The 11,233-nt window shown below is 38.6% G+C and overlaps 1 protein-coding gene across 1 annotated transcript in view; it reads right to left on the reverse strand.

Annotated features, from left to right (window-relative positions):
• Window positions 1-333: 333 nt before the first annotated feature.
• UPF2 (UPF2 regulator of nonsense transcripts homolog (yeast)) overlaps window positions 334-11,233 on the reverse strand; it is a 56,952-nt gene continuing 46,052 nt past the window's right edge. Inside the window, exons 19-21 of the mRNA XM_010015431.1 lie at window positions 8,025-8,166; window positions 4,256-4,376; window positions 334-407 (exon numbers count right to left, since the gene is read on the reverse strand). Of these exons, the coding sequence (XP_010013733.1) occupies window positions 398-407; window positions 4,256-4,376; window positions 8,025-8,166 (273 nt within the window). The 3' untranslated portion in view covers window positions 334-397. The remainder of the gene's footprint in view (window positions 408-4,255; window positions 4,377-8,024; window positions 8,167-11,233) is intronic.

Below are 11,233 nucleotides of genomic sequence, written 5' to 3' on the forward strand. Positions count from 1 at the left end.
TCCAGCTGAATTTCGGGTTGATCTTTGTTTTCACCGAGCTGCTCACTGGTCAAGTTAACCATCTCCTTCATTTACTTCTGCTCTCATGAGAAGATTAACCCTCAAGGTGGTTCCTGTAACAAAAAGCTTTTTTTTTGTTTTTTTTTTTTTTAATATATTTTATTTGTATTTTTGGTAGGCCATGACTGGAAGCTTCCACTTGTTCCATGAGGGTTTGGGGGGGAAGAGGGGAGGCGGTTGTTCTGCCCCACGGCCCCAGCCTGTCCCAGGTTTCGATTCTGAACGCTCTAGACTGACATGCTGAGATGTGTCCACTGCTCTCATTTAATCGCTGGAGGACTCCACTATCCACAACATCAGAGATACAGGACCTAATGAAATGACACTTGCTGCTGGATCAACGTCTCCTAAGAAGGAGAAGAAAAGAAATAGGTTAACATGAGATATCCAACACCGTGTGGGGATCCCTTCCAAAGTGGTGTTCTATGATTCTAGAACTGATGACTTCTCTCTTTTGTTTTCGTTTTAAGGAATACAAGACGTCACTGAAAATGACAGCTAAAGATTGTGAAAGCTGCACGATGAACTAGGAGATGGACCTGTCACTTCAAGACAGTGCCATGCCAACACTAAAGAATGTCTAGTTTGAGCAAGCGGCAGTGGTAGTCTACAACAATAAGCTAGGCTGAGGCTAACAGAGAAATTGGATTTATGCAGCCCAAGACTTCTGGTGTATCAGTAAGAAGTGAATTCAAAGCTTCAAAATATAATACTGGTTCAATACATCAAGTATATAGCAGGTGATGTATAAAGTGTGTTTGTCCAGTAGCTGAAACAGGAAGTCATGTTAAATTCACATTTTTCCTTATTATCCATACTCTGATTTCTCAGCATTAATGCAATACTCTATTATAAGAATATTTAACTAATAAAATCCTAGCATCCTGTTGTTATCTTCATGCTTCATTTTTCTTCATTAAAAGGGATAAAGAAGGCAGATGCAAATAGGAGATCTAAAACTACCAATTAAATTGAGTATGATTTAGTTCGTCAGCTTACGTCTACATCCCAATGGGCCTTTTGACGCAGACAGGTCCCTCTTTCTTCAATCTACTTTGAGAGCAGCAGTGAGTTTTGAGGTCAGTGCTTTTAATAAGGAGAGGTTTAACAAGATATTGAACTCCTTGGTAAGGCCTGTTCTCCACAGACAGGCTTCTCACTGCAATTCTTTTTTCTTTCTTGGCAATCAACGTTTTTAACCAGATTTCATAAAATGTGGTTTCATTTCACTTTATAAGCAAGCCATTTATATCCATCCTCCATAAACAAAGGAAAAACACTTTCTTATGAAGTGAGAGGCTGTTCTCCAGAACTGTAAAGAATATTTTCCTGTCAATCGCTGTAAAAAATCACTTTTGTGAATGTTGTGTTTCCTGAAGGTATCGGTTTAACAGCTCTGTAGCCAAAGTCCTCTTTCAGTGCACAAATGCTACAGAACTGGTAGCAGGAGTGAAAACAGTTGCCTTCCCAGCTCTGCTGAAGCAAATCAAGGAACCCTACTGTTAATGGAATCACAGTAAGTTATCTTTAAGGCCAATCAGCCTTAAATGTATGAGTCCCAAAAAGAACCTCCTCCTTGCAGGATTAGCAGGTCTTAAAACCTGAGGCTATACAAGCAGGTGATTACAAACAGCAATAAACCCCACTTTCTGATCCAGCATTTTGCACATGCTAAATAACAAGAAATCTGACAAAGCCTGTAAATCTCCCTGCATTTAATTCAACACAGAAAAAGGACATTAAGAGATAAAAAATAAACACTGCAAAAGATTTCTCTCTAGTTTTTCTAACAAAAATGCATTCTTGTATAGCCACAGCCACTACTTCATTCTTCCACTTACAGGGGGTTTATCACAGGCAAAGGAGGCAACACTTCTGTGGGGAGGTTTTTTGGGTTTGCTTTGGTTTAACACCCCATTAGACTAAAACAGAATCACAGAAAACTTCAGGTTCCTAGAGCCCTCTGGAGGTCATGAGGTCCAAACCACACAGCAAGATCCAGTTGTTCAAGGTCAAAATCATACAAGAACCCAGTGCTGCCTTCACTGCTTTCTGAATCATTTGTTATGATAGGTAGATGTGGATTTAACTTCCTAAAAGAGATTTGAAACATGGTGCTTAAGACATGCTTAGCAGCACAAGAGTTGTTGGTTTGTGCATTACAATGGAGTCAACCAGGAGATGATTCCTCAGATGGTTCCTAACCTCAGGAAATTTAGAATAAGAAGTTGCATACCTTAAAGAAAGTAACATATATCATTACTTCCAATAAGTTTGAGTTACTACTGCAAGAAAACAACATCTTCATATACAAAGAAGGAACAACACAACCCAGCTCACTCATCATGTAAGTGATAACATCGGTAATTACACAAATTGGTTCTATCACATAGGAAAGGGAAAACTTCTCCCAACAAATACTAAAATTAATAGCTCAGTTCCTATTTGCTCTTAGCAAATAGGAAGATACTCTAGTGTCCTCAGAGTGTGTGGGGTAACTTCTTCACTAAAACATGAGGGAAGTCTGGGCAGGGACTGCAGTTCACACTTCAAAATCAGAACACAATCTTCAATATATCCTGTAAATCAGAAGCTGTAAAACGTAGGTGACAGACAATCCATTCCAGACGTGGTAAGCCACAGACTCCAATAAATATTATCTCTGCTAAAATACCTTTCAGAGTTAAGAAAAGTACCATTCCCTCAGTACAGGCTAAGATGGCTCAACTGAGGCATGACTGTGTGCCTGAGCAGTGCACTACACAACAAATAAATATGCCTGCTAAAGCAAACTTCCTGGTCCCTGCTCTAAGGAGCTTACAGATTAAAAGGAACAAAGAGTAAATTACATAAAACAAAACTACATCAGAATTGCAAGCTCATGGCACAGCTATTCGAGCAAGCAAACACTACTTGAACTGTTCACTGGACAAAGTCTGACCTAGCTTACAGTGAACAGTTTAAGTCAAGTCCTAAATTATATTTCCCCTGAAACATTTGAAAACAAAAAGCTTTCAAAAGAACTGCACTGAAAAAACCAATCTGCAAGTATCACATGTACTGTTCTGGCTGCTGTATGTAAAGCACAACTGCAGTGCTCTCCTTGTACAGGTTAGAAGGTTTTTGGGAAAGACAACAGGAAGACAACTGCACAGTTACTTCTGAAACACCTGCAAGTATTACAGAAATTCGTGTAACTGAATAGTCTGTACTTCTGCAACAGTGGTATGAAAAAGCTAAGTGGACAGCACTGCTCATTTTATTGAGTTACATCTGGTTAATGTTTATTTTAAACTGCAGTCTGTTTTCAAAAGAGGGGTTGGTTTTTCTTGTACCCTGTGTGTATGGATCTCAGTGGACTGAGTGATCATCAGGAAGGTATAATAAGACTATAAGAATGTACCACAAAGAAGTAAAGAAGTTGGCAATGTTAGTGTTACATAGGATTAGTACATTAACTTATTTGTAGTTGACAAAGACCCATTAGTAGGTAAACTCTCCCTTCAGAGCTGCTGCTCCTATCTAGCCACCTCCAAAATTAACTTGCAAAGAAAAAAGAAACATGAAAGCAGTCTGTGTTTCACCTGAAACCATTTATTCAAATTTGTGCTGCAGGGCTAATTTAATGGTTTATTTGCAAGCTTACTCTGAGTGAGAAGAGACACACAGATGTATTAAAGCTGTAGAATGTCTATTAGGCAAGCTGGAATGGCTCTTTTCATGTTAATACTGGTTTTGGTATGCTCTTGCACACCATTAATCTAAAGTTCTCCTGCCCCCTCCCAACTTTACTGTATTTACTTTCCATTCAGGGCTTCAAATACAGAGATGTAGCTCACAAATTGACTAAACTGAAGAAGCACAACAGGAATTTCTCTGGATACTCAAAAATATCCTCTCCCCCTCTCACAGAGGAAGCAGGATTTGAATCCTTTCCTCTATAAAAAGGCTCAGATGCTACCAGCCATTTCACAACTGGAAAAATAATCCTCTGGCTTCCAAACCTCACTCTAGGAGGTATTTACAGACACTGTGTTAGAAGCACAAACCACTGCTCAGTGTTTTAACTGAATGCTTTAGAAAGGAACCTACTAACAACCGCACTTGCACTACACAGATCATTATCGGTTTCCATTATGAAGGCAATTACTTGCTTAGAACCAGAATTACCACAGTTAAAGGAAGATTGTCCTACCTCCCACCAGTCTTAAAGATTAGATCCGCATTAGGTGCTCCCTTCGGATGCTGGTACCGAGGCCGCCGTTCACGATTAGTATTTGCTGGAGCTGGACGCTGGGCCAGAGACTGCAACATTTCTGTAATGACATCCAGAACAAAGTGAAATACATTTTCTATGCATGAGGAATTTACACAAGCACATTTCGCTGCCATAAAAAGACACCTTGGTTACACTTTGCTATGCTTCAGGGTTAACACTCCTCAGTTTATTCCGCAACAGCTAATTTTGACAGAGTTACTAAATTGCATAGACAGCTTTGACAAACCCAAACTACCCCATAATATGACCTTGCATTTCCAGGTGTTCTCTGGAACAGAAAAAGCTGCCAGCGATGGTTTTCATCACAGGTGCTTAAGAAAGGGGCTGTGACCTTTTCTTTCTAAAGATACCAGCCACCTCTTTCTTTATCAATGATCAGGGACAAAGCTTCTCAGCAGTAAGAGAAACCACATTAAACTACCCTGAAATAGTAACACCTGGACAATGTTGCTGCCAATTAAAGACTCAGCAAGAAACCTGTCCTAAAATTAGGAATTGAAAAGTCAGTTATTTAAGCTTAAGCTATCCATAATAGGATCCTGTTGCAGAGAAGGCAGGCACCTGAAGATGTGACTCAGCTGACCTACATTACACTGTCCTGTGGATGAGATATTCACTTTATGAGCAGTTGGGAAGAAATAGGTGGGTGCAGAAAGAAGCCTATGCTACCCAGTTGAGCACTTGACATCTAACTTTAGGGCAGTTTAAGCTAGGCAAGTACTGTATTTTGGCATTTAGTAAGACTTCCTTTCTAAAATTTAATGACAAAAATGGTTCTTTATCAGGCCAAGTCGCTGGTTATTAATTACCCACTGTAATTACAAACACAGCATAGTAACCCTTTGCCCATATGTTAGTGCAGCTAATGAAAGTATTTCTGACAGTCCACCTGTGCAAGAATCTACATTACTCAGCAATGAGACAGATGGAATAAATGAAGAGGAAAAGCAGAATGAACTGTTAAACAGATTAAGTTTGAAAGTCTGCTCTGTCTGGTTCTCTAATCTCTGGTAATCTCATTGGAGACACATACCCATCATCTGCTAGAAATGAATTCCACTACTCTCACAATGACTTGCAGAACTAGAGACTCTAATGAGATTCTCTGGCCACTTACAAAATGCACACAAAGTTTTTGGTATGTTATCCACCCAGTCTTTGAGAAACTGGGAATCGATGAATGACTTAACATACAATATTGGTGTCAACAGTTTAATAAACCATGTATTCATGGTCTGTAGACTCCCCTTTCAACACCTGGAAAAGGCAAAGCAAGCCCTTCCAACACGCTGACAGTCCAGTTTTGTAAACATCACGTAATACCATCCTTCAAAACAATTCTGTATGCTAGGGGAGATCTCTGTTGGCAATGACAAGGCTGGAGAAGAAAATAAGAAGAGTTTATGGTTCATTGCCAGCCAGGTGCAATGAAGCAGGAAGCATGTGCCTGCCTGTCTCTTCTGTTTTCCAGACTGCAGGTGAAAGAAAATAGCAAGGTTTGTGAAAAGTCAGTAACTGAGAAGCTGAGTAATGGAGAAGATAACAGAAGGCAGACATGGCAAGGGAGCACAATGTATTAGGTAGACTGAAGGCATGTCACCCATGTTTGGTTTTAGTGAAGAAAATCATCATCTACGCAGAAAAACACCAGTCTAAATAAGTCACCCAATTTCTAGTATTTCTTTAAACTAAAAATGTTTGTAACACTAATGAACATTGTTGAAGTATTAAATAACTATCTGATACCACTTTGAATGGTGAATTTTCACCTATTAGCTACGTTGTGCTGACGAAAAGAAACCCCACCCCAAATGTATGTGCAAATGGTAGGACAACTCTAAGGCACTGTTCCAGAAATTGAGATTTCTTCCTTCCTTTGTAACTCCAAAGCTTGAAACAGAAACTTAAGCCCAACTCTTTCTTTCAATGGGTACATGCCAACTACAGGCAAGCAACAGTGAATTGCACAAAATAGAAATAAAAAATAGTTTCAAAGAGGAGTGTAATTTGGCCTGTTTAATTTAACCTGATTAAATGGTTCCTTTTAGTTTTTACTGTGTGTGTTACCCACATTACTAAAAAACAATCAGCAGCTGTTTTAAAAATGGATGTCAATTATGGGAAAGCCTACTTCTTCCGTGTTGATTTTCCTCCTATTTTAATGCTTTTGACACAGCACCTGAAAAATCTATGAGAAAGTTCAAAGAAATCAATGGTTTATTTGCAAGCTGACTTGTTATCAATTGGGATCGGTTGCCTGAGTCGCTTCTCTTGGGCAAAACCAGTGTGATCCTTTTTTCGGATAAGAAGCACAACTGCTCACAATAAAATCTTGTATTAAACAGACTGATTTTAAAGATATCAACAAGGCAGAAAAACCCAAACGCCCTGGGCAGCAGAAGTATCAGAAATATCATTAAACAAGGAAAACCCACAAAAAGCCCGAGAAAAGCACAGAATTGTCCAATTCTAGACTCTACTGTTTCTTTTCCTTTTTCACAAGTGGACTTTATTAGAGGGGAGTGTCTCAGAAAAGACTGTTTTAAGCTGATTACGATGTTTAACGCTAAGAATATATTGTGTTACCATTTCAGAGCTCTGTAGACACCTACTTACAATTACAAGTTTAGTTCTTGTACTATGCGAGTTCTGAAAGGAGTGTTAGATTCCATAGTGGTTTTAGAATTAGAGCTGCTTTAATTTAAATTTCCCTTTTCTTGATGAATAATGACCTTTCATTAAATACCTTAAGTGAGATTCCTGCTAACGAACTACTTATACTGTAATTGCCACCTGACTGCAACATCTTCACCAAAACACAGAGCAGTAACTTCTGAGATGTTAAATGGAAATGCTAAGGTAAGAGCTGAACGCCATTGGTTTTATTGGTCTGGCTTTTGTTTACTATCTGAGTAAGCCAAAGTTGAGACTGAAAAATAGAAAAAAGCCAAAACAAACCACCCCACAACCAAACACGTCAAGTGCACCAACCAGTTTAGGGCTGTATAATCTGTTGTATTAACTGTTTGCTTCAACGTGTCTGGGTTCCGAAATGCCTGACTTACCTACCTTTAAAAATCAAATTAGGTCATATAAATTTGTATGAAACCTTCATTCTGTTAATATATTCTTATGCTCCAGATTTGTAGCACTCCTAGAACTTTTAGCAATAGGAAGCAGTGACAGTTTTTATTTCTCAGGTGAAGGTTATCTCTTAGTATTTGCAAGTCTTAGCAAAAGTGATGAACATTCTAAATACTATTAATATCTAAAATATCTATTAATATCTAAAAAGCAAAGCTTAAGTTGCACAGAATTAATTCCTCTTGTATCCTACTCAATTGTCTTGCAGTAATGGAGACAATGCCACAAATATCAGATTAATTTTGTGTTATCTCATTTTTAAGGTAACAACCTCCCCTTTTTCCCCTTTCCCAAAATAAATGGAAAGGCTGAAATTTGAGGGCCACTTGAAAACAACTTCATGGAAGAGCTATACAAAATTCTTCAAGCACAGGGACAAGGGTGAAAATAATGAATGACTTAAACTAAACCACAGGTTTTCCATGAAGTATTACAAATCAATATTCAGAACTTGAACTGCTAATTATCACAAATAATATTTTCTGTAGGTCCACTAAAGTTCCTCTGAAAATAAAGATTAAATACTTGGTGATGTTCTTACCCTGGTAGTCCTCTTGTTCTTGACGCTCATTGATATCCAAAGTGAGCTTTTTCATCCTCATTCTCTCCTCCTGTTCAGCTTGCTGTTGGTTCCAGTGGTTTGCAGCGAGTTGAGAAGACATTGGTACATTTAGGATCTTAAACTGCAAGTGAAAATAAGTTCTTAAGTGCCCATCACAGAAAAAAAACCACAACCAAAAACCAGTCCAAAATACATGGAGGTTATGGTATTTCCAGGTTATTGTGATGATCAGATCTCAGTTTCTGATAGAACTTTCTACACAACTTTCTACTGGAAAGCATGTTGCTTGTTGGTTTAAAACTATTTCACATAAGGAAGCATAAGAAAATAAAAGACATTCGGCACCCCTAAAAATACAAAGAACATACAAAAGGCTGATGTACTGCTAAGGCAAAACACTATTACATGTAGTATTTACAGGTAAAAAAGCTAACTTTCACCAGGAACACATAACTATATGCTTTACTTCTTATATTCATAGAAGCCAATACCCTCAGAGTGAATTACATTGGTCTTGAGATAAAAGCACTGTAGCTGGCTCAGAAAGTTGCATCACCCTCCAAAAGGTCTCTACCTTCCAAAGAGATGAAACCCCTGAGCAGAGTTTCTACTATCATACCTTGTGATAACAGAGGAGAAGCATTCCAAGTATTTTGGATATCCCACAGCATTCCTTGGCTGCTACCTTTCGTTTTAGAAATGATTCCATCTCCACAGTGCTTATTAGTCTGGAGATAACTGTGGTGTCAAACTTAACCTTTTTCTCCTCCCCCATACCCAAACATCCACACTGTACATTCAACACATTATCTGATTTGCCATAAGCTACATGAAAGGTAAGCTTGGTTCTACTCCTACAGAAGTACCCTCTCTCTGCAAAACACAGCTGAGATTTTCAGAGAGGAGTAGGGAAAATGCTTTGTTTTTCCCCAGACTCAGAAAATCCAAGTTTTTCTTTCTATAGAATTTTGGGTTTAATTGTTCCAAAAAAAGAGAAGGGATTCTTAATCTTATTTGCAACTGAAATAAAAGTTTTCAGAAACCCCTTCATGCTAAAGTTAGTGAATACATTTAGAAAAATGCAACTTCTTCCTTTAACTGCATGTCCACTAGAAATAAATATTTCCATGCTATAAGTAGGGTAATGCATTTAAGAATAATCACTCAATATTCCATGAACTACTCTGAATCCTGCTGCTTGTTCTTGTCATCCAAGACTTATTTCCATGGCAATAAAAGCAAAGCAGATTTCTAAGTGTTCTTTTCTGCTACACTGTCAAAAGCTGCAAGATACATTATCAAACTCTCTACGGAGAAGGTTTATAGTAAAAGCAAAATCCTCACTGCATATGGTTAGTGTTTAACTCAATAATTAGTAAGAAATTTCAAGGTATCTATTATAAAGTAGTGCCCCACTAGCAGCAGATGAATGATGAGGATAAGCCACCGCTACCCAGACCCAGCATTTGAAAATAAACTGTCTGAAACAGTTAAGACAGACTCTTGGGAAGACTTGAGACAACCCTGGGTACACGAAGCCCTATGAATTAGAAGATTTATCTAGATGAGACAAATCAGGCAAAAGATTAATTTTTTTGGGGGGTGTAATAGCACATTATATTGAACATAAATACAAACTTGCTATTAAGATGTGCGTGGAAGAATAAAAATGAAAGTTCCTGAAATTCCAACAGGAAAGCAAGCTTTAGTTACTTATTCCTGAGCATTCTATGCATGTTCCCAGATCTTGCCAAATGAGCTTTACACAAGCTACACAAATAACTAATCCATTAGCAGCATTTCATGATAAAAATAATTCCTTAGCTTCACCATGAAGCTCCTAATCCATCTTAATATGTACTTCATATCTGTGCTATGGATTTATCAGCTTAATGGGATTGGTAAGTGTTTTCAGACAGGATGCTTAAAGTAGAAAAAAGAAAGCTGAAAGGTGCACATGAAAGAACAGATATAAGGAAGAAGTTCTTCACAGTGAGGGTGGTGAGGCACTGGAATAGGTTGTCCAAGGAAGTTGTGAATGCTCCATCCCTGCCGGTGTTCAAGGCCAGGCTGGACAGAGTCTTGGGCGACACAGTTTAGCGTGTGGTGTCCCTGCTCATGGCAGGGGGGTTGGAACTAGATGATCTTAAGGTCCTTTCCAGCCCTAACTATTCTATGATTCTAAAAGCCAATGATTAGATTAACAGTACCACCGAGTCACTATCTCAAGGCAATCGCACAGTTACCACTTGAAGTCAAATCACTGATGACGATTACTGATGATTACTGAGCTAATGAAACATTTCTGATTTGCAAATAGTGAAGAGGTATATGAAATCCTCTTACAAAATCTGAGATGGGGACATAACGTAAGGACTTCACTTACAAGATGGCAAACCGAAGTAAGATCAAACACGATCATTCAGATGACTAGATTACAGATTTCATAAACACATCACAGAGAGAAAGGATTTCATATTTAAGGGCAGACATGAACATTCCATGGATATTACTGGTCTTCCATGGAACCTTACTAAAAGTCAAATGAAAGGACACCTTTTGCCTTAGGTATTAACCAAATTTCTTGACACACGGTGACTTTATTAGCTAAATCACACCTTAGTTCACACCTACCTCCATTTTCAAAACCATCAAATGGTATTAGATAGACCTCAGCTCTCATCCCTCATGATGGCAGTATTTCTTTACTTCCCCTTGCTCTCTTGAGGCTTGTGGATCAATCACAATGCCACAGTCTAATCTCCAGTAACCATATTCAGTTCTACTGCTACTAGTTTTATAAGTTCTGCCATACAACTTCTTTCAATGGGGGGAAAAACCCCAGTGATCTATTGCAAGACACTGGTCTACCCACTGTCCTTCCTACTGCCTGTTTTTGGACATTGCAGTGTGACAAGAAAGATAAAATATGGTGTCCTTGTTACTATCAGCCTGTACTGACTTTAATTCAGGTTGTACGATGCTGCTAAATAGCAATCAGTTGTTTCTGTAGTGCTTAAAAGAACTCTAGTTGTCAATGCTCCACTAAAACCTGGCTGAACACTGGCATGTGAACTGAGTGCTTAGTGACTGGACCTTAGCTACCTTCCTGCCTCTGGAAGGAAGCACAGCATGTTCCATTTGCATCAGTGAGTACTTTCTTACAGTGAACGTTTCTAGGTTCAGCA

Source organism: Nestor notabilis, unplaced genomic scaffold (genome assembly GCF_000696875.1).
Source record: "Nestor notabilis isolate BGI_N333 unplaced genomic scaffold, ASM69687v1 scaffold3865, whole genome shotgun sequence".
Lineage (NCBI taxonomy): Eukaryota > Metazoa > Chordata > Aves > Psittaciformes > Psittacidae > Nestor > Nestor notabilis.